The following is a 24,762-nucleotide window of genomic DNA, read 5'->3' as shown; positions in this document are numbered from 1 at the left end:
GAGTAACATATCACTTTTTTGCACTATGACAGGTACGCTTTAATTAATTTTAACAAGATGCAGTTACTTGGATATAGGCGATATATCTTGGAATCTTACAGCTGTTTAGCCATAAGAATAGATATTTGGTCTCTGTCCCTTTAGATGATGCTTTTTAGAAGCTTTACTGAATTTAGGAATTTCTTTTGTGCTAATCCAAAGTTAACTGAAACTACTGATGAGGATCTTCACAGGATGGCTCACTGTGGTGCAATATGTTTGTGGTGTCCCGGTACCGTATTGTATACGTTACCTGTATAGAGGTCCCCATAGTCAGAGTCCCTAGGACGTCGGGGTCCCTCTTTTGTAGTTTTCCCCTTGTCACCTCACACTTAGTCGATTACTATATAGCAGTTCTTATCAATATAAATAGAAGTATAAGTATAGATATGTATATATTTAGTTATCTACCTGTTCAGCGTAGCAGGTCACGTGATTAGGTTGGAACTCTATGGTTTTGCTACAGGACCTTTGGAGGTTCCCGTGACGTGTTCACCCACAATGCAATGTAACGGTGAGTGACAGTCGTTACGGACCAATCAAAAACGGCCGGCCCCTGCCCATATAAGGGACCTGCGCCATCTTGATCGCTCTCTTGGGTTGCTGACTCTGGAAGAGGTAGGACCTCCGCAGCTTGCAAGACGATTTACTAGGCCAAAGCCTTGCAGCCTCGGCCTCTAACCTAGCTAGATATACTAAGCAATTCCCCGCTACTCACCGCAAGATCACTGGACCTAAATACTCCCCTAAATCCAGCAGATCTCTGCTATACAATCCTTAAGAAGCTAAACTGAGCTTATCTGATCCCAACCGACTGTCAATCGCTGCTCAGCTATATCTGTAGAGACTGTTATCTGGACTGTTACTATTGCTACATGTACAGAAATTCTTCAGTAAAAGTTCCAGCAAGTCTTCAGTTAACAGCGGTTGTGGACAATCCTTTATTTCTGCATCACCTATTGCTCTTGGGAAGGGTGGCAATAGGCCTATCAAGAACACAGCATTTAACCCTCACCCTGAAGTCACGAGTGACAAGGGTTAACAGTGCCCTTAACTATCCTGAACAGCAACACCCTAACTACCCTACACCCCCACAAGACAGTATCCTCTCATCCACCACCACATGTAGACTTCTCTTCACTCACACATGTGGTGTCCCGGTACCGCATCCTAGACGGTACCTATGTATCTGTGGGTCCCCATAGCCAGAGTCCCTAGAACATAGGGATCCCTGTGATGTAGTTTACCCCTTGTCGCCTCTATTCCAGCTCATAGACCAGTCATTTATTTAAAGGGGTATTCCGCCCCTAGACATCTTATCCCCTATCCAAAGGATAGGAGATAAGATGTCAGATCACCGCGGTCCCGCTGCTGGGGACCCCCGGGATCCCCGCTGCGGCACCGCGCTATCATTACAGCACAGAGCGAGTTCGCTCTGTGCGTAATGACGGGCGGTACGGGGGACGGAGCAGCGTGACGTCATGGCGCCGCCCCTCGTGACATCACAGCCCGTCCCCTTAATGCAAGTCTATGGGAGGGGGCGTGACGACCGCCACGCCCCCTCCCATAGATTTGTATTGAAAGGGGCGGGCCGTGACATCACGAGGGGCGGAGCCGTGACGTAACGATGCTCCGGCCCCTGTACCGCCCATCATTACGTGCAGAGCGAACTCGCTCTGTGCTGTAATGATAGCGCAGTGCCGCAGCGGGGATCCCAGGGGTCCCCAGCAGCGGGACCGCGGCGATCTGACATCTTATCCCCTATCCTTTGGATAGGGGATAAGATGTCTAGGGGCGGAGTACCCCTTTAAGGTTAATGTAAATAGGATAATATATATGTAAATAAATGGTTAATTACCTGTTCCATAGTGTTGCAGAACCTGCGGGTCACGTGACTAGGTAAACTCTATGGTATTCTGCTTAAGGACCTTTGGAGGCCCTGTGACGTATGGAATCCCATTACTCTCTGTAATGGTGAATGACAGATGTTCGGACCAATCGGATTCACCCCGCCCCCTGCCCATATAAGGGAGCGGTGGCCATGTTTTCGCTTTCTTGTTCCTGGGCTGTCAAACGAGAAGGACCTGTACCGCAGCTAACGCAGTGAGTTAGGACCGAACCTTGCGGCAAAGGCCGGATCATTCAAAATATAGAGTGTATCAATTCCCAGACACTCTGCAGCATCACCGGACCTAATAATACCACTAAATCCGGACGGATCTGCAAATATCTACCCTAAATTCAGAGACTGTATAAATAGCTCAAGGTCCGCAACAACTGTCAGTCACTGAGCAACATAAGGACTGTTTGTATGAGACTGCTACTGTGCCTTGGATGTATTGCAAGCACTTATGTAAAGTTATTCAAGTTCAAGTTCAATCTCCTTGTGGACCTTCAGTCATTTCATGCACCTATCGTTACTGGGAAGGGCGGCGATAGGCCGGAGCATAGCCTCAGCATAACAGCCCTCAGCCTGGCATCACGAACTATAGGGTTAACATTAACCCCTCATATACCGATACCATACCACCACTACCATACACCCCCCAAGGGCTACCACACACAACTCTGGTCTGCAACACAATACCCGGAAGGACGGATACAGGAAAACTTCTTGTGACATGATAGCCAAATAGTAGTGTGGTAGAGGATGGGATGCAGGGCAGATGGAATTATCCAAAGGGCAGATGGCATTAACCCCTTGTGTTCATGACACCTGGGTGTGGTTTATCCTCTATACCATCCGAGGGTATACCACTGGATCCTGGGCTAGGCACAGGCAATGGACTTGAGAATCTGTGGCTGCTTTACCTACTTTAGGCCTCCTCTGGACTCCAGATACACTCTAGCAGGACTTCACCTCACTGTGGTTCAGTAAAGACAAAGAGAGAGCGCAGAGGCTCCACCCAGGGATCATATGGGGGAGACTCTGAGGGGTCCTTTAGGTCACCCTTAGGTCACATGGTCACTGAAACCTCACTGGGTTACAATCACATGACAATAGGTTAATCACATGTCAACTATTCTTAAAGGCATAACATTTATATATACAATACACAGCATAAAGATAACTGTACAAGGGGAACAGGTGCAAGGGGCCCCAGGGGACACAGTAGGGAGGCTGCCTGACAGGGCAGCAAGGGTACAGGGGTACAACTCCTGTACTGGGCCACCACACTACTAACTCTGACTGGAGGCCAAATGAATAGATTAGGATATTGCAGAGAGGTCCTTGTTCAGCCTTCTTCTCTCTGGCGTAGACATGGAGACATAGTGGCCCTCATTTACTAAGTGTGTTGGGTTTTTACTAATGTGAAATGTTGTTTCCGACTTGCAGGATTGCTCTCTATTTACTATAGGGATTCACAGATTTACAAGTCGGGAAATTTTTCTGGCCAGCTTTTTCTAGGTCGAAATTTCCAGCCATTTATTCGCAGGTTTTTCTGTGAATTCAATAGTAAATAGGTTAGGTTGTGAAGCCACACCCCTTTTTGTGGAATTACACGCCCCTTTGTGACAGACCACACCCCTTTCTCAGAGTTTGTCAGAATTTCCTGGCGCACACTGTCACACACTGGTGCAGACATGTTGCAGACAATGGCCCTTATTTACTAAGAGTGGAGTGTAGTTTTCTTTGTGGGTTTTTGTTCCCAACAGGCATTTTTATGCTTTTTTTTTACCCATGCTCGGAGCTATCGGGTTTTTCAGAGCTCAAATCCATCACATTATATGTGGAAACATTAGTAAATTTGTAGTTTTCTATAGAAATGTAGGGTCTTTTTGGAGACACACCCCCTTTCCTGATGGCCACACCCCTTTGTAGGTTTTTCTGAGTAAAGTGGAGAGTTAGTAGGGTCTTTTTGATTTTTTTTGTCGGAAATTCTGGCGCGCAACACATGGGACACAAAAAACCCTACAAAATTTACTCGGAAAAGCATTGGTAAATGAGGCCCACCAAAATAAGCTGACAAAAACTAGTCAGTTTTGGCTTAGTAAATAAGGGCCAGTAACTTTAGAATGTTAAAGGGGTTCTCCGGTGCTTACACATCTTATCCCCTATCCAAAGGATAAGATGCCTGATCGCGGGAATCCCGCAGCTGGGGACGCCCGTGATCATGCACGCGGCACCCCGTTTGTAATCAGTCCCCGGAGCGTGTTCGCTCCGGGTCTGATTACGGGTGACTACAGGGCCGGCGGCGTGTGACGTCACGCCTCCGCCCCCTTGTGACGTCACACGCTGACAGCCCTGTAGTCGCCCGTAATCAGACTGATTACAAACGGGGTGCCGCGTGCATGATCCTGGGCGTCCCCAGCTGCGGGATTCCCGCAATCAGGCATCTTATCCCCTATCCTTTGGATAGGGGATAACATGTGTAAGCACTGGAGAACCCCCTTAACTTCCCAGCGTCGACAGAAACAGTGACTTAGTTGTAGTCCGCAATAGCAAACTTAGGAGATGTTCACAATTTGCTGTCCTGGGCCAGACTAGTTAGGTACACCACTTCTCCTGGGAAAGGGAGGTTGGACTAGGGACTTCTTATGCAACCAATGGTTGGGAGCATCATGTGACCAAGGCATCATTAAAGGAGATATCCAGTGCTGAAAAAAGTATCCCCTATCCTAAGGATAGGGGATAAGTTTCAGATCCTGGGGGGGTCCGACCGCTGGGGCCCCCCGTGATCTCCTGTACAGGGCCCTGGCTGACACACCCCCTCAATACAACTCTATTGCAGAGCCGGAGCGCTGCCTCCGGCAATCTGGGGCTCTGCCATAGCGATGTATTGAGAAGGCGTGTTGGCCGCCGCTTCGTGCGGTGGTCGACACCCGCTATCTGGGCAGCGAGCCGGGGCCCCGTACTGGAGATCGCGGGGGGCCCCAGTGGTCAGACCCCCTCGGGATCTGAAACTTATCCCCTATCCTTAGGATAGGGAATACGTTTTTCAGCACTGGACTACCCCTTTAATTTGGGTACAGTGAATGCACAATTGTTAACCCTTTAAATAAGTTGCTGGTCCTGACAAGTTTAGGTATACCTCCTTTCCTGGTAGTGGAAGGTTGTACTAGGGACTTCTCCTGCAACCAGTGGTTGGGACGATCACGTGACCAAGGCACCATTTATCTGGTTACAGTAAATGCACAATTATTAACCCTTTACACGTTGTAAGACCACAGTGTATGCAATGAAGATGGTCCATATTTAGAGGTGACCTACTCTCAAGAGAACCTGGAATTTACATAACCCTGTCATGAATGTGGTGTCATTTTTTTGTGCGATTATATATTTCAGGCTGGTAATGGAATTGGCTCGGATCCCAAAGATGTCCTTGATGTCATCAAACAATATCGCGGGCTATCATGGAGGTAATGCTACTGAATAATCATAAATTATACGTATAAAAGCTAAGCCGCACACAGAACCTCAAACATTTTCCATATTTTTTTGTAATAAATAAGCTTATCCCTTTACTGTTGCAATCTTGTACATTGGAAAATTGGCGATTTAGGCGGGATAAAGTACATTATGGCGAACCTTTCAAATTGACAAACATTTAAAAGGAATATTTTAATAATCTATTTAAAAAAAATATTATGGCAGTTTAGATTTAGTGATACCGCGACAAAATTGTACACGGTTAATGCAATAAACAGAAACTGGAGGACTGTAGAATGTGAGGTCTGAATTATAATGACTTATTATTTCAATGTGTTTCAGCATTGGAGGAGATTCAACTCTAGCCAAAGTCACCACCTTACCAAGTAAGTACAGTACAGCTATTAAAACTCCTTCCATAATAGTAGTGGTGCTAGCAATAAACCATCTGCATATCTAGACGATTGACTGATATTGTCAAGGATGGCTTGAGGTGAGGCATTAAAATGTGAGTGACCGCTGCTGCATATCGCTGAGGGCCGGCATAAGCAAATGCACACCAGACAGAATGTTGGTATTAAAACGCTTTCCTCAGCAGGAAATGTTCCCAGAGAGTTCTCAAAGAGTTTCTGTTTAATTACATGGAAGTACATTGTTTTTACATTTGACAAAAAAGGGAGGATTAGTTATGATGTCAGAATCATCATGTTACATTTTGATTTTTTTTGGTTATTTGAGCTTTATCTCTGTATATATTATCATATTTAGTATTTTACTTCTTTCTTGGCCAAAGTTCATTTATGCGGCCCTCTCGCTCTCATACTGGAAAATTCCAGATTCTCATACTGGAAAATTCCTTCTATGCAATCTGTATTTACCTCAAATGTTTTGTCTTCCAAAGCTTCCATCTTAGTCACGAGCAGATAGCAAGATCAGGAACAGGACATCAGGAACATGGTGTATAGGTTAAGAGTAGTTAAATATCTTTTTCAGCATTAGAAAGGGCATATAAATATATAAGTATTAATATTTATATTGATCAGCAGTCAGAATCATTTTAATCAACTTGTCAATATCAACCATTCAAATCAAGTCCCAACCAGTGTGCCTCCAGCTGTTGCAAAACTACAACTCCCAGCATGCTAAGCAGAAAGTATCATGGCCTGGGCAGTGGATGGGAGACCAACAGCAATGCTCGTAGCAGTGTTTCCTAACCAGGGTGCTTCCAGCTATTGCAAAACTACAATTCCCAACATGCCCCGACAGCTGTTGCAAAACTACAACTCCCAGCATGCCCCGACAGCCTTTGGCTGTCCGGGCATGCTGGGAGTTGTAGTTTTGCAACAGCTGGAGGTACACAGGTTGAAAAACACTGCTCTTGAATTTGCTCTGGCTCATAAAGGGTGGTTTACCACTTTGGACAATCCCAATAAGATGATGGAGTTTGGTTAGGCTGCTTGCACCATCAATTCTAAAAGTGAAAGGGGTTGTCCAGGATTATAAAAACATGGCTGAATCTTCCAGAAACAGTGCCACCCATGTCCTCAGGTTGTGTGTGGTACTGCAGCTCAGTTCCATTTAAGTGAATGGAGACGAATTTTAATACCACACACAACCTGAGGACGAAAATGGCGCACCCTCAGTAACCACATATCAATGCTAAAAGCAAAGGGGTTGCCCAGGATTTGAAAAACATAGCTTCTATCTTCCAGAAACAGCGCGACTCATGTCCTCAGGTTGTGTGTGGTAGTGCAGCTTAGCTCCATTAGAGTGAATTGAGCCGAATTCTAATACCGTCACCCCCCCTCCCATAGACTTGCATTGAGGGGGTGGAGCGTGATGTCATGAGGGGGCGGGGCTATGATGTCACGAGCTCCCGGCTCCAGCGTTCAGAACAGTTTGTTCAAAACGGTGAGCAGCGGAGTACCCCTTGAATGTATTTGCAGCCTCTGAATAGGGGACATTCCCAAAAGAGGACGCGGACACACCCAATAGGGCACAAAAACACTCCCAATAGGGGACAAAAACACTCCCAATAGGGGACAAAAACACTCCCAATAGGGGACAAAACACTCCCAATAGGGGACAAAACACTCCCGATAGAGGACAAAACACTCCCGATAGAGGACAAAACACTCCCAATAGAGGACAAAACACTCCCAATAGGGGACAAAACACTCCCAATAGAGGGCAAAACACTCCCAATAGAGGGCAAAACACTCCCAATAGGGGACAAAACACTCCCAATAGGGGACAAAACACTCCCAATAGGGGACAAAACACTCCCAATAGAGGGCAAAACACTCCCAATAGGGGACAAAACACTCCCAATAGGGGACAAAACACTCCCAATAGGGGACAAAACACTCCCAATAGGGGACAAAACACTCCCAATAGGGGACAAAACACTCCCAATAGAAGGACAAAACACTCCCAATAGAGGGCAAAACACTCCCAATAGGGGACAAAACACTCCCAATAGGGGACAAAACACTCCCAATAGGGGACAAAACACTCCCAATAGAGGGCAAAACACTCCCAATAGGGGACAAAACACTCCCAATAGGGGACAAAACACTCCCAATAGAGGGCAAAACACTCCCAATAGAGGGCAAAACACTCCCAATAGGGGACAAAACACTCCCAATAGAGGACAAAACATTCCCAATAGGGGACAAAACACTCCCAATAGAGGGCAAAACACTCCCAATAGGGGACAAAACACTCCCAATAGGGGACAAAACACTCCCAATAGAGGGCAAAACACTCCCAATAGGGGACAAAACACTCCCAATAGGGGACAAAACACTCCCAATAGGGGACAAAACACTCCCAATAGGGGACAAAAACACTCCCAATAGGGGACAAAAACACTCCCAATAGGGAACAAAACACTCCCAATAGGGGGACAAAACACTCCCAATAGGGGACAAAACACTCCCAATAGGGGACAAAACACTCCCAATAGGGGACAAAACACTCCCAATAGGGGACAAACCTCTCCCAATAGAGGACAAAACACACCCAATAGAGGACAAAACACTCCCAATAGGGGACAAAACACTCCCAATAGGGGACAAAACACTCCCAATAGGGGACAAAACACTCCCAATAGGGGACAACCAGGCTTATGTGCCGGTGTGAGGTGATTTTTTGCGCCCCCGTAGATCCATGCGTCCGCTCCTCCCCCAGCTCTCCGAACATTTCCGAAGCTAGAACTGGGGGAGGGCAGAGCAAGGGGAGAGAGAAGTTCACGCCCCCTCCCTCATCTCCCCTCCCTGAGCTCGGCCGGACGCAGATCTCTACGGCACGCCCCCTCCCTGAGGACATAGATCTCCACGGCAGGTCCCCTCCCTCATCTCCCCGAGCTGAGGACGTAGAGCAGTGCTCCCAATGAGCTCTATGTGTAAAGGGGACATACTGTATGGGCTAAAGGGGGACATACTGTACGGGCTAAAGGGGGACATACTGTACAAGCTAAAGGAGGACATACTGCATGGGCTAAAGAGCCCGTGCAGTATGTCCCCCTTTACACATAGAGCTCATTGGGAGCACTGTTCTATGTCCTCAGGGAGGGGAGATGGGGGAGGGGACCTGCCGTGGAGATTTACGTCCTCAGGGAGGGGAGATGAGGGAGGGGACCTGCTGTGGAGATCTGCGTCCAGCTGAGCTCAGGGAGGGGGCGTGTACCTCCTTCCTCCCCTTGCCCCAGCTCTAGCTTCGGAAATGTTTGGAGAGCTGGGGGAGGAGCGGACGCATGGATCTACGGGGGCGCAAAAAAACACCTCACACCGGCCCTACTGTGTATACAGGGTCACCGTCACTTACTACAGACAATACCCCTGCACTTACTGAGAGCAGCAGCGGTGGGGGCTGCGGGCACTGAGGAGTGACGTCAGGAGTGTTACTCGTCACTACTGGCAGCCGCTGCTCACAGCCTCTCAGCCAGTGCAGCACAGAGGACGTCAGAACGTCAAACGTCCCTGCACCTGAGCCTGCTGGCCAGGTAAGAAGAACAACAGGGGGAGGAGGGAAGGGGAAAAGTGATGTGACACAAGGAGTAAAGGGGAAATTATTTGGCACCGGGGGAAAAAGTGCCACAGGGGGATAAAGGTGGGAATGAAATTGCTCAGGGGGTGGTAAAGAGGGGGTGATGAATTTGTACAAAGGGTAATAAAGGGGGAATGAAGTGGAACAGGGGGGATCAAGAGGAACTGATGTGGCACAGAGGGTAAGGCGAAGGATTTGGCACAGAGCACAGGGGGATAAAGTGACACAGGTGGAATAAAGTGGCATTGGAAGGATCAAGAGGGGGAATAAAATGTCCCGGAGATTCTACTGTAATATCGCTTTTTATCCTGTTTTATAGGTGATTACACTCTGGAGTGAGTACAGGACAGTATTCGGTCATTTAGGAAGAATTTTGAGCCTTTTTACCAAATAGGGGACATCTCTCAATAGTGGACACTTTATTGTAGTGGAGATTCTATTGTATTTAGTTTTAGGACAGTTTTGAATGTTATTGTTTATAATTCTAACCCTTATCATGTACTATTTCTTTCTTTTTTTTTTTTTCTTAGATATTCTACGAGAGTTTAACCCTTTTGTTACGGGACACTCGTTGGAGGCTGGAAACAGCAGCACGTACAATGCGTTTCTCAATAGGGCTGTTCCAGGAGCCAAAGCTTAGTAAGAACTTCGCTTTTTATCCATCAATATCTTCTTTTTGAGTTTATTGTAGAAAACTTCAGATGCTGCAGAACTGTTCGCCGGTGCTTAATGTAACATATATATATTAAACAAGAGGGCATTATATTATTACTTCAAACCATAGTAATGAATAATAACCAGTATAGGATTTACATCTGAAGAGCCAGTAGACTGCCAAACCTTAGGCCCCGCTCTTTATGCAGGCCATGCCTACTTTCCACACCTCTCACCCTCTAGGTGTCCTCCATTACTTCCTACAGCAATGTCTTTCACCCAAACTTGTTGCCAAACTTCTAAAATCACCTTTTTTTTTTTTTTTTTTCCAACCAACTGTCATGGAGGCGGGGGCGAGCTGTTTAAGTGCCATAGCCTGGCACACCTCCTTGTTCGTCCTCACCTCCCAGCCCCTCCTTGATTGTCAGCTGAGAACTGTACATCAGTAAAGAAGGAGCTAGGAGGTGATGGTGAGTGAGGAGGCGTGTCAGGCTTTGGCACTTTAAAAGTTCAGCCCCTCCTCCTTGACACTTGGCTGAAAAATAAGAAAGACAATTTTATATGTTTGTTTACCACCATCATCTCCAGGAAAGGCACAGATTGCATCTATACCCTAATAGTTATCCAACAGTGTCTGCAGCAGTAAAGAAATTCAGCTGACAGATTCCCTTAAAGTTTCACTGTAATTATTATTTATTCCTGTGGCTTATAGAATGGCCACATATCATTCAGCGCCATACAGCTGTTCCTGTTCCTACTGATGCTTACAATCCAATTTGCCCCCACAGATGTATGTATACTAGGAAGAGTTTAATAAGAAGTCAAAATACCTATGGGGATGTCTTGTGACTGGAGAACCCAGGGGGGTTGCAATATTTTGTCCTAGAAATTTTTAGCACTAGTGCCAATATCTCATATCCAGAAAGCCCCTCTGTGCTGCACAGCTATTTCTCCATTTAAGGGGGTGGGACCAAAGCTGGGCTGTTTGCCAGTAGTGCACACACAAGGCTTCCTTTCCCTTAGTTGTCTGGCCAATCACAGCACAGCACATACTGCTCTCTCCTATACTTTGACTTGTGAAAGTGCACTGGACTGAACAGGCAGGAGGAGGAGGCAGAATGGATTATAAATGCGAGGTGCAAGGTGCTATGTGAGCAGAAAAGAAAGAAATAGTAGCATTGCAGCAAGGAAGAGGTTACACTTAGCACTGAACTACTACTGCTAATGATGAGGATGATGATGACAAGGCTACAGACTAAAGGGAGGGGGGATGGGGAGATAAGATTTTGGAGGCAGGGCTGTGTACAGGGCTGTGTACATTGTAGAAACATTTATACAAGGGACATCTGCACATTTATACGGTGTGGAGGGAAGCCTTGAGTTACCTTTTAGGAACTGCATGGATCCTCTGGGTCATTGTATTCAAAGAGAATCAACAGTGAAGTTAACACTGTGAGTTGAAATCTACATCATGGGAATGTGTGGTACAGTTCCACCATGCCCAAATCCATGGTATTAACGGGGTACTCCACCTCTAGACATCTTACCCCCTATCCAAAGGATTGGGGATAAGATGTCTAATTGAGGGTGTCCCGCCGCTGGGGACCCCCCGATCTCCCTGCTGCACTCGTCGTTCATTTAGAGCATTGAGTGCAGCGCCGGAGGCTTGTGACATCATGGCCGCGTCCCACTCGTGACATCATGGCCACGCCCCCTCAATGCAAGTCCATGCCCCCTCCCATAGGCTTGCATTGAGGGGGCATGGCCATGATGTCATCACCAGTCATCCGGCACGGAGCAAAGTTCACTCTGTGCACCGGATGACTGTGCACCGGATGATTGGGATGCCGCAGCCAAGATGGGGACCCCCACGATCAGACATCTTATTCCCTATCCTTTGGATAGGGGGTAAGATGTCTAGGGGAGGAGGACCCCTTGTAGAAATCCATAGCAGAAATCTGGCGATATTTCTTGGATGAACATAACCCAACTTTATCAGCGTGAATATGACCAGGAAAGGCCTGTATTATCACTAATAGATTATCACATATTGTATAATACTATGCGTCCTGGTAACCAGAAGTATATTACAACAGCCCTACAACCCTGCTTCTATATGCTAAATGATGCAGCTCTTCCGGGTCCTGCCTGCTGGGTCGTCTTAGGATTTCCTATATAGTCCTGTACTTTGCTCCCGCATTACAGCAGATAAATGTACATTTTACAGCCTGCAGTAAAACAATAATTAACGTGTAATAGATACAAAAACTACCGCACGCAGATGTCATTACCTCTCATTATATACCAACATAGATTTACTTCTGAAACGGTTCACACCACACATTGACTCCACTTCCTGCCTGCAGTGACTTATATATCTCTGCTGCAGTAGAGCCATCTAGTGACCACAGCAAAACATTACAACACACAGCAAAACATTACAAAACTCAACATATGTGTGTATATATGTTTATATGTATGTTTCAGCATAATGGCTGGGGACATCTTAGTTAAATTGGTACAAGTTACTGTCTTATATGTCAAAAAAAGATATAGTACAGTTTTGGGATGTCCCAATACCAACAATCTCCATCTCTGCACTGGAAGTCCCATGCAGGTCTATACAACTTGCGGTACATCTCCTTATCACTTTACTCTTGGGCTCTAGAGATTGGCCGGTAGTTGTAAACATCTTGCCTCCAAACTAACATCATGGTTAAGTATTATTTAACTGTCCAGCAGGCAGGTGCAGAGAATAGTTAGTACAGGGGCAGGGAGAGGGGACGGAATATTTAATGCTGGCTAAGAAGAGTGAGGAGGGAAACAAGACATCAGTGTGAGGGCATGGTAGCGCTGGACTACTGGGAGAACGAGCAGCTTTTCTCTGCTGGGGCTGGAGACTGGGAAAGCTGGGTGGCATGCAGTATTTTTGCACTGATCCTATACTCACATCATATCCAAATCTGTAAAGCAGTGTTTCCCAACCAGGGTGCCTCCGGCTGTTGCAAAACTACAACTCTCAGCATGCCCGGACAGCCTTTAGCTCAAGATATAGTTTAAAGGGGTACCCCGGTGTAATTTTTTTTTTTTTTTTTAATCCACAAAGTTAAACAGATTTGTAAATGACTTCTATTAAAAAATCTTTACCCTTCCAGTACTTTTTCGCAGCTGTATGCTACAGAGGAAGTTCTTTTTATTTTTTTATGCTGACACCTGATGCCGTATCAGGAACTGTCCAGAGCAGGAGAAAATCCCCATAGCAAACCTATGCTGCTCAGGACAGTTCCTGACACGGACAGAGGTGTCAGCAGAGAGCACTGTGGACAAGACAAAAAAGAAATTAAAAAAGAAAAGAATTTCCTCTGTAGCATACAGCTGCTAAAAAGTACTAGAAAAGTAAAGATTTTTAAATACAAGTCATTTACAAATCTGGCACCAGTTGATGTAAAAAAAAAATGTGTTTTCCACCGGAGTACCCCTTTAACCTAATATGATAAAGACAAATACAAAGCAACATAATACAAAGGAGAAAATATGAATAAAGCAACAAGATATTCTTAGCTATGAAGCAAAAAACACCTGGTGGAGCCCAAGGATGAATATTCAACATTTAGACCAGTGTTTTTCCAACAGGGCGCCTCCAGCTGTTGCAAAACTACAACTCCCAGCAAGCCCGGACAGCCTTTGGCTGTCCGGGCTTGCTGGGAGTTGTAGTTTTGCAACAGCTGGGGGCGCACTGGTTGGTAAACATTGGTTTAGATAGTGCTTTTCTTAAAAAAAATGTCTTCTTGCTTTGCAGTGATATGCCCGCTCAGGCACGAGCTCTGATCGACCAGATGAAGATTGACAAGGTGCGTTGTTGCATAATCTAAGCTTTTTTTTTGGGGGGGGGGGGGGGGAGGGGGGTGTTTAAACTTGTGGAGACATAGGGAGTCTTACAGGCCAGGCAATGCTCCCTGGGAAAGAAGGTATGCAAATTGCCAGGAAGAAATCCCATCTCTCTAGTGCCACCTACTGGACATAGCTATCTTGTTTCTACCTTCTGAAAAATGCGTAGAGTGGTGATCCCCAACCTATAAAACTACAACTCCCAGCATACCTTGACCATTCGGACAACAGTGGAAATGTCAAGGGAACTTTTTATACTGATGCCTAAAGCTGGCCATACATATAAGATTAGAAGTCAGGTGAACCCACCAACTTTTGTGGGATCAGCTGACCATCTATGCTGCTTCCGATCCTTCCCCAATAGAAGATGTCGTCAGCCCTCTCCCCATTCGGAATGCATACACGCTCAGCTGAGCCAAGCGTGCATGAACTTAAAGGGGGTACTCCGGTGGATAACTTTTTTTTTTTTTTTTTTTTTTAATCAACTGGTGCCAGAAAGTTAAACAGATTTGTAAATTACTTCTATTAAAAAATCTTAATCCTTCCAGTACATATTAGCTGTTGAATACTACAGAGGAAATTATTTTCTTTTTGGAACACAGAGCTCTCTGCTGACATCACGAGCACAGTGCTCTCTGCTGACACCTCTGTCCATTTTAGGAATTGTCCAGAGCAGCATATGTTTGCTATGGGGATTTTCTCCTACTCTGGACAGTTCCTAAAATGGTCAGAGATGTCAGCAGAGAGCACTGTGCTCGTGATGTCAATAGAGAGCTCTGTGTTCCAAAAGAAAGGAATTCCCTCTGAAGAGTTCAGCAGCTAATAAGTACTGGAAGGATAAAGATTGTTTTATATAAGTAATTTACAAATCTGTTTAACTTTCTGGCACCAGTTGATTAAAAAAAAAAATTCCACAGGAGTACCCCTTTAAAGGGGTTATCTAGAAATAATTTTAAAAAAACAGATCTAATATGTTTCAAACACTACGCCGTCTGTCTCAACTTTGGGTGTGGTATTACAACTTGGCTCCATTCACTTCAATGGAACTGAGCTGCTGAACCGCACCCAACCTGGAGACAGACAGGGAGTGGTCTTTGAAAGAAATTACCTCTGTTTTTCGATTCCTGGATAACCCCTTTAAGAGATCTTAAGTGCAAGGCCAGCTTAAAGGGGTACTTTGGTGGGGAAAAAAAGTTTTTAAATCAATTGATGCCTGAAAGTTAAACAGATTTGTAAATTACTTTTGTTTAATAATCTTAATTCTTCCAGTACTTATCAGCTGCTGTATGTTTCACAGGAAGTTGTGTAGTTCTTTCCAGTCTGACCACAGTGCTCTCTGCTGACACCTCTGTCCATATCAGGAACTGTCCAGAGCAGGATAGGTTTGCTATGGGCATTTGCTTCTGCTCTGGACAGTTCCTGACATGGACAGAGGTGTCAGCAGAGAGCACTGTGGTCAGATTGGAAAGAACTACACAACTTCCTCTGGAGCATACAGCAGCTGATAAGTACTGGAAGGATGAAGATGAATAAATAGTAGTAATATACAAATCTGTTTAAGTTTTTAGCACCAGTTGATTTGAAAACATTTGTTTTCCAACGGATACCCCTTTAAAAGGGTACTGCCATGGAAAACTATATATATATATTTTTTTTTTTTAATCGACTGGTGCATGAAAGTTAAACAGATTTGTAAATCACTTCTATTAAAAAATCTTAATTCTTCCAGTACTTTTTAGGGGCTGTATACTAAAGAGAAATCCAAAGAGAAATGCATTTCCTCTGACATCACGAGCACAATGCTCTCTGCTGACCTCTGCTGTCCATTTTAGGAACTGTCCAGAGCAGGAGAAAATCCCCATAGCAAACATATGCTGCTCTGGACAGTTCCTAAAATGGACAGCAGAGGTCAGCAGAGAGCACTGTGGTCATGACATCAGAGGAAATGCATATATATATTTTTTTATTTCTCTTTAGTATACAGCCCCTAAAAAGTACTGGAAGGATTAAGATTTTTTAATAGAAGGGATTTACAAATCTATTTAACTTTCCGGCACCAGTTGATTTAAAAAAAAAGTTTTCCACGGGAGTACCCCTTTAATACCAGTATATTGATGGAAGGCCATGGAAGCATTGGGTGAATCAGCATGCAATCTACTGTAAAAAAAAATATTTTCACAAAATATGATGTGAATAATAATAAAAAAAAATGTTAAAAAAACGGCAAATATAACTAAAATTAAAAAAAAATATATATATATATATTTTTATATATTTTGCAGAGAGTTAATTTCAACGAGACCTGGAAAGTGATTACGGTGTTTATCGGAGCCAACGACTTGTGCGCTTCCTGTACAGACAGCGTAAGTGGCGACATTTGAGAATATCCAATAGAATGTAATACTAAATACCTAAAGGTAGGGGATGCTATAGAGAGACAGTTTAGGAACAGAAATGCGGTTCTTAAGGGGTTAAAGGAGTATTTCCTGACCTGTTGCTCTCCAGCTGTTGCGAAACTACAACTCCCATCATGCCCTGACAGCCGAAGGCTGTCAGGGCATGATGGGAGTAGTAGTTTCGCAATTGCTGGAGAGCCACAGGATGGGGGATACAATGTATCTCAGCCTCTGTTCTTATTCTTTCCCATTCAGAATGTCTTCTCGGCGTCATCTTACGTCAACAACATCCGGAGGGCCCTGGATATTCTTCATCAGGAGGTAAGAGAATCCGTAAACAAAATGACATATAACACGGACAGTCCATCGATGTCAATGAGTAGTATGTAGTACTTCATTTTCCCCTGTGGTGGCGCTGCAGGGAAATCTAATACGATGCCCGATTCAACCTAACTGGAATAAAAAAATAAAAATTCTAAAAAAAAATTTTTATCTCTTCCCGGGCCATATTGGAGTTAGAGGCATTCAGCATGCACTGGCCTTTAAAGGGTTAAACCATATTTTCTAAACTAAGGGAGCGTTCACACGGCCGTCTGTCCCCGTTTTTTTTTATCCCCCGTTCCGGTTCTGTTCTTGCAGGCTGTAAACGGATTAAAAACAGTTTAAAAAAAATTTACATTCATGTCAATGGGATTTTTTTTTACAATCCGTTTACATCCGTTCGTACCCGTCTGCACTCATTTCCGGTTTTTTTTACGGCACATGCGGTATTTTTTCTTCCTACCAAAAAAATTTGGGGACGTTTATTAGCTGAACAATAAGGGATCCAAACGGATACAAATGGATAACATCCGCTTGCATCCGTTATTGTCCGTTTTTTTTTTTTTTTTTTAAGTTTTTCTTTTGACGGGAGAAGAACGCGACGGGTCTAGACGGCCGTGTGAACGCAGCCTAAGGTTGGGTTCACATCACGTTTTTGCAATACAGTTCCCATAAACCGGACTAAACTGTATCAAAACGTGTGGACAAATTTTAACCCGTATACGGTTTGAAAATATGACGTCCGGTTGCATCCGTGTTTAAGAAAAAAAAACTGTAAACGTTTTGAACTTTTCACTCCATTATGAATAAAGTTTCGCTTGTTTGATTGAAATTCCCAGAAAATAAACTTTCGGTGTCAAAAACCGTATGGTGAAAACCGAATGGAACCGTTCGCACGTACAGTTCTGTACGGTTCCCATTGACTTCCATGTTAGATAAACGTATACGCTTTCCATACGGTTTTTCACCATGGTAGGCTACGATTTTGGGTACGGGAAAAAAAAACGGACAAAACCATACAAAATGCAAAACGGGCACAACCAGAGGCATCGTTTGCTATACGGTTTTCAATGGGGAGTCAATGCATACGGTTTTCTATACGGTTCCGTACGGTTTTCACATGGAAAACGTACACAGGAACTGCATCGCAAAAACGTGGTGTGAACCCGGCCTAACTCAGATTATATTCCCTAACTACTCCTAACACCCCTCCTGCCCTTAAAAAAAAAATTCTGAGCTTTAAAACGCTGTGTATCATACATTTCCTCTTGTTCACATTATGTGAGCTCCCGACAGGAAAAAGTGGGCGTTCCCCAGCAGGCGCAATGTCACTGAGGCCTGCGAGAGCTGTGCCTCACTATGCCCCACATGCACTTCCTGAGTTTGGACTTCTGCAAGTCCAGGAGGAGACCAAACTAACTGTTTGACTTGTGCAGGGAACAGAACAGAGCCACCTAGTGGTCATTTTTTTTGCAATCACATTAAAAACATATAATGTTGTGGTAGCCACTGGGGTGATGATGAGGGTTATGCTGGGTGTAAGTAGTCCCTGATGTACTGGTCACGTATCACGGTACTAACCCAATGTTTCTTTGCAACCCCAACTCTTTTTTTTAATCAATATTTTCCCAAATACAAAGTGCAGGAATAAGACCTTGTATTTTGTGAAACAACTTTACTGAATTCCATGTGCAAATTCAATGTAATACTGATGCTTGAATACAGCTTTGATTCATGCATATTTGGTCACTGTCCCTTTAACTAATACTTTGCAGAAGTATTACTGAATTAAGAATTTTGAGGGGCTGCCTCAGTTGCACTTTTCTTGTCTTCCAGCTGAGACCCATGTAGCCCTGGGAAGAGCTAGGCCTCAACTGGTTTATTCTTACAGGTTTAGGTCCTCCCCTTCTCCAGGGATAGGGAGGTTGGGATAGGGACTTTCTCCTGCAATCAATGGCTAGGAATAGCATGTGGCCAAAGCAGGTTTGGAGTCAAGAGGATGCCTATTTGGTCACTGTCCCTTTAACTGATGCTTTTGCAAATCCAATGTAAAACAGATGCTTGAATACAGCTTTGGGGTCACAAGAATGCATATTTGGTCCTCCCCTTTTCCTGGGATAGGGAGGTTGGGCAAGGGACTTTCTCCAGCAATCATTGGCAAAGAGCAGCATGTGACCAAAGCACCTGTTACGCCGAGCGCTCCGGGTCCCTGCTCCTCCCCGGAGCGCTCGCAGCGTTCTCTCATTCGCAGCGTCCCGGTCAGACCTGCTGACCGGTTGCGCTGCGATATTACTCCCAGCCGGGATGCGATTCGCGATGCGGGACGCGCCCGCTCGTGATGCGCATCTCGGCTCCCGTACCTGACCCGTTCCCCGTCTGTGTTGTCCCGGCGCGCGCGGCCCCGCTCCTTAGGGCGCGCGCGCGCCGGGTCTCTGCCATTTAAAGGGCCGCTGCGCCACTGATTGGCGCAGCAGGCCTAATCAGTATTCTCACCTGTGCACTCCCTACTTATACCTCACTTCCCCTGCACTCCCTCGCCGGATCTTGTTGCCATCGTGCCAGTGAAAGCGTTTCCTTGTGTGTTCCTAGCCTGTGTTCCAGACCTCCTGCCGTTGCCCCTGACTACGATCCTTGCTGCCTGCCCTGACCTTCTGCTACGTCCGACCTTGCTCTTGTCTACTCCCTTGTACCGCGCCTATCTTCAGCAGTCAGAGAGGTTGAGCCGTTGCTGGTGGATACGACCTGGTCACTACCGCCGCTACAAGACCATCCCGCTTTGCGGCGGGCTCTGGTGAATACCAGTAGCAACTTAGAACCGGTCCACCAGCACGGTCCACGCCAATCCCTCTCTGGCACAGAGGATCCACCTCCAGCCAGCCGAATCGTGACAGCACCATTCAACTGTGTACAATATATACACGAATATTAACCCTTTACACTATGCAAGACATCAGTGTATGCAGTAAATTAAGTGCAATGCATATACACACACATTTGCAAAACTTTCCGGCGCCTTACACGCATTTTATGCACGTAAACCTTTAGATACTCTAACAACTTTGGTAGCTGAAACAGTCATACTGGGGCACTACACATGCAGGTTTGGTGCTGATTTTAGATTCCCCAAATCCGCTATATAGATTGACATTGCGCCAATTTAAAAAATTATTTGCAAAATTGGTGTGTGAAGATGAGATTTCGAAAGTCGCAAACAATCTACTTTTCTCGTACTGCAATCTGCTGCGGATTTGAAAATTTGCATTTACCCTAAGGGCCCATGCAAGCCACTTATTTTGTGCAGAATTTTACTATGAAAATGAAAATTAGCATGGAAATCAAATGGAAATCAAAATTGGCTACTGGGACTTTGCACACGGATTCCACCAAAAGAATGAACATGATCAATCTTTTTGCAGAACCTGGATCCACGTTAGAAGTTCCGCCCGGAGCCTTAGTGAGCACTGAGCGGTTGATTCCAATTGGGATCAACGGGATTCTGCTGCAAGTGGATCCCGCTCTGAATTTATTCTGAGCTCCATATCTGTAGTGTAACTCATGAATGCTACCCTTAGCCAGGCTAATGCTAAATAGCAGGTATCAGGGTCTGGGAAGTGGATGGGAGACCTAAATGCTCAAAGCAGTGTTTCCCAACCAATGTGCCTCCAGCTGTTGCAAAACTACACCTCCCGGGACAGCCTATGGCTGTCCCGGCATGCTGGGAGGTGTACTTTTGCAACAGCTGGAGACATACTGATTGAAAAACACTGCCCTATGGGGAGCATCAAGGTCATTTTACTGCAGGTGTCGTATGAGCAAAAGTTTCCATTTAAGAGTACCAGTCATGATCTTGATAAATTTTATAATCCTCCCAGGTGACTGCCCCCATCATGATAAACCACCCCCTGCCTTTATTTTTAGTATTTTTTTAGTTTTCTACCTTGACATTGCTCTGTATTTTCTGCTCAGTCTCAGTCAGATTCACAGACTGGGAAGGGGCGTTCCCCAGCAGGCGTGACATCATCTGAAGCCATACAGGGGAGACCTTCCTCCCTCACTCTGCTACACACAGCCCAGAGCAGTTCAGTGTGAGATGAGCTATGATTGGCTAAGGCTGCACACATTCCCCTCAGCACTCTAGATTGCATTTCCTGATTTTGGACTTCTGCCAGGCCAGCAGGAGTCCAAAGTCTGTGCAAGAGATAGGGGGAGATGTGCTCTGGACAAGTAGGGAGACACCTAGTGGCAGCTTTTTTTTTAAACACAAAATATAGAAAACTTAATTTTGTTTAAACAAAATACATTAGAGGGATTTTTATTTTACCATAAGGAATGCAATCGCAAAAACTAGTTTTAAGGACAGTGCCCATTTAAGTGAAAAATCTAGATATTTCCACAGATTTTTCAGTGGATTGTTCCATCACTATTGCAATCGTACATTGAAAATCTGCAACAAATCTGCTATATCTGAACACCCAGCAGCTGATAGCTCCTCCCGTATCTGTATACGTCATGTCAGATAATGGGTTCACATTGACTTTCCGCTGTTACTTGACCATTCTGTAAACCTCTTCCTCTATCAGGTTCCCAAGGCTTTCGTCAACCTGGTGGAGGTGATGGACATCATCCCCCTGAGAGAAGCCGTGCTGGATAACCGCGTGGACTGTCCGGTTTTACTTTCAAGGTAATGGACCTGCTGGACGTGGCCGAGCATTTCTGTGGTGCCAGGAGGTGTTATCCTGTACTGAGGAGAGAACGTGTCCTTGTGGCAGTTACTGCACCCGCAACAATTTTGTCTGTAATCCTAAAATAGATACATTGACCCTTATTTACTAAGAGTGTTGTGTAGGTTTCTTTATGGGTTTTAGTTCCCTACAATTTATTTTCCCCGGTATTTACTAAGGTTTCCCTACATTTTCCACTTTCCCTACATTTTGCTTTTTTTTACACACGTTCTGATCTGTGGGGTATTCCTCAGCTCAAATCCACCACATTTTCTGTGGAAACCTTAGTAAATATGTTGGGTTTTTGTGAAAATGTCAGGAACACTCCCCTTTTCAGTGACCATGCCCCTTTTTATATATGGCCACTCCCCTTTTTGGGGTTTTCTATGCAAAATGGAGAGTTAGGCAGGTTTTTTTTTTTTTTTTTTTATTCTGGCGCAAATTCTGGTGTAGACAGCAAGGTAGATGGCGTGTCTAGTAATTTAATTCTACATAATGCCACAATATAGTGCCAAACTAATGCTGCCACATACAGTTTATTTAATACCATCATATAGCGCCAAGTAAAAGTTGCCATAAACAGCTCATATAATACAATCATATAGTGCTAAGTAAAAGTTGCCATATACAGCTCACATAACTTTTCCTTAGCACTCTATGATGGTATTACGTGAGCTGTATATGGCAACTTTTACTTAGCCCTATATGATGATATTATCATATACAGCTCACATAAAACCATCATATAGGGCTAAGTAAAAGTTATCATATACAGCTCACATAATACTATCATATAGGGCTAATTAAAAGTTACCATATACAGCTCACATAATATTATCATATAGGGCTAATTAAAAGTTACCATATACAGCTCATATAATACCATCATATAGTGCTAAGTAAAAGTTACCATATACAGCTCACATAATACTGTACCATCATATAGTGCTAAGTAAAAGTTACCATATACAGCTCACATAATACCATTATATAGTGCTAAGTAAAAGTTGCCATATACAGCTCACATAACTTTTCCTTAGCCCTCTATGATGGTATTATGTGAGCTGTATATGGCAACTTTTACTTAGCCCTATATGATGGTATTATCATATACAGCTCACATAATACCATCATATAGGGCTAATTAAAAGTTGCCATATACAGCTCACATAATATTATCATATAGGGCTAAGTAAAAGTTACCATATACAGCTCACATAATACCATCATATAAGGCTAAGTAAAAGTCACCATATACAGCTCACATAATACCATCATATAGAGGGACATTTATCAATCTTTGCTTATGTTTCTTTTTTTTGTAATTTTTTCCTTACTGTTTTTTTGCTTATGTGCGACTTATTTATCAACTGGTTTCAGCCTGTTGATAATTTTCTTTCACGTAAGCAATTTTTCCTTTTTTACTTTGGTAGTAGCTTTTTCTGCTCCATGTTTGAGCTGGAGTGAATTTAGTCAATTTTTAACCCTGTTGCGACTTTTTTTTGCGCAGTTGCGACTGTCGCAGTTAATAAATACCTGAATACCCGTAGTCCATTTTAAAATTATTACTACGTAGTTCATTTTTGGAAAACTTGCTTTTCTAGCTTTCCAGTCAAAATGTCGCACGAAAAATCGCGTAGTCGCAGTTGCGACAATTTTGCGACAATTATAGTAAAGAAAACCTGACTAAACCCGTTGATAAATGTCCATAATAGTGCTTAGTAAAAGTTACCATATACAGCTCATATAACTTTTCCTTAGCACTCTATGATGGTATTATGTGAGCTGTATATGGCAACTTTTACTTAGCCCTATATGATGATATTATCATATACAGCTCATATGATACCATCATATAGGGCTAAGTAAAAGTTGCCATATACAGCTCACATAATATCATCATATAGGGCTAATTAAAAGTTACCATATACAGCTCACATAATACCATCATATAGGGCTAAGTAATAGTTACCATATACAGCTCACATAATACCATCATATAGTGCTAAGTAAAAGTCACCATATACAGCTCACATAATATCATCATATAGGGCTAAGTAACAGTTACCATATACAGCTCACATAATACCATCATATAGTGCTAAGTAAAAGTTGCCATATACAGCTCACATAATACCATCATATAGGGCTAAGTAAAAGTCACCATATACAGCTCACATAATACCATCATATAGTGCAAAAATAATACAGCCATATGCAGCCTGAAAAAGACATCATATAGTGCCAAGATAATGAGGTCTCATACGGCATACATAATACTATTATATAGTGCCCTGGCCATGCTGCCAAATACATCTTACATAATACCAATATATAGTGCCAAGTAAATGATGCTATATACAATACAGATAATGCAACCATGTTGTGCCATGTTAATGCTGCCGTATACTGTATACCTGATACCACCATATAGTGCCAAGTTAATGCTGCCATAGATTGCATACACAATACTACTAAATATTGCTAAGTTAATGCTGCCATATTCTGCTTACATAATACCATCACATGGTGCCAAGTAATGCAGCCATATATAGCAGATATAATGCCATCATATAGTGCCACGGTAATGCTGCTTTTTATGACAAACATAATGCCACCATGTTGTGCCATGTTAATGCTGCCATATACTGCGTACATAATACCACTCTATAGTGCCACTCTATAGTGCCAAGTTAATACTGCCATATACTGCATACATAATACCACTCTATAGTGCCAAGCTAATGCTGCCATATACTGTATACACAATACTACCATATAAGGTCAAGCTAATGCTGCCATATACTGCATACATAATACCACTCTATAGTGCCAAGTTAATGCTGCCATATACAGCATACATAATACAATTAGATAGTGCCATGGTCGTGCTTCTACATACCGCTTACATAATTCTATTACTAGATGCCAAGTATTGCAGCCATATATATATAGCATACAAAATGCCATCATATAGTGCCATGGTAATGCTGTTTACGTAATACCATCATATAGTGCCAGAGCTGCTACATGCAGCCCACATAATACCACCGTACAGTAATAAATAATAACTAAATCATAAGCAGTACTTCATTTAAATAATATATGGGACATAATCCTGCCATATAGTTCCCAAGTAACAATACCGCCATATAACTGAGTGAGACATATAGATAGCGGTGATTCTGTATAACACGTGTCGGCGGTGTCTCTCCATAGCATGCTGTGTCCATGTCTGCTGAGCGTCCAGGCCAGTACTCAGGAGTTTGAAGATATGAAGAGCATCAATCACGCCTATCAGGTACACGTCCCGCATATTCTG

At 43.9% G+C, this 24,762-nt stretch overlaps 1 protein-coding gene across 1 annotated transcript in view; it reads left to right on the top strand.

The window, feature by feature from the left end:
* The window catches only part of PLB1 (phospholipase B1), a 133,888-nt gene that overhangs the window by 69,603 nt on the left and 39,523 nt on the right, over nt 1–24,762 (top strand). Inside the window, exons 24-31 of the mRNA XM_056568574.1 lie at nt 5,327–5,400; nt 5,753–5,796; nt 9,991–10,099; nt 13,914–13,965; nt 16,285–16,365; nt 16,654–16,719; nt 21,300–21,400; nt 24,660–24,741. Of these exons, the coding sequence (XP_056424549.1) occupies nt 5,327–5,400; nt 5,753–5,796; nt 9,991–10,099; nt 13,914–13,965; nt 16,285–16,365; nt 16,654–16,719; nt 21,300–21,400; nt 24,660–24,741 (609 nt within the window). The remainder of the gene's footprint in view (nt 1–5,326; nt 5,401–5,752; nt 5,797–9,990; nt 10,100–13,913; nt 13,966–16,284; nt 16,366–16,653; nt 16,720–21,299; nt 21,401–24,659; nt 24,742–24,762) is intronic.

The sequence above is a fragment of the Hyla sarda genome, chromosome 3, assembly GCF_029499605.1.
Source record: "Hyla sarda isolate aHylSar1 chromosome 3, aHylSar1.hap1, whole genome shotgun sequence".
Classification (NCBI taxonomy): domain Eukaryota; kingdom Metazoa; phylum Chordata; class Amphibia; order Anura; family Hylidae; genus Hyla; species Hyla sarda.
This window is presented reverse-complemented; position numbering and strand designations above follow the sequence as displayed.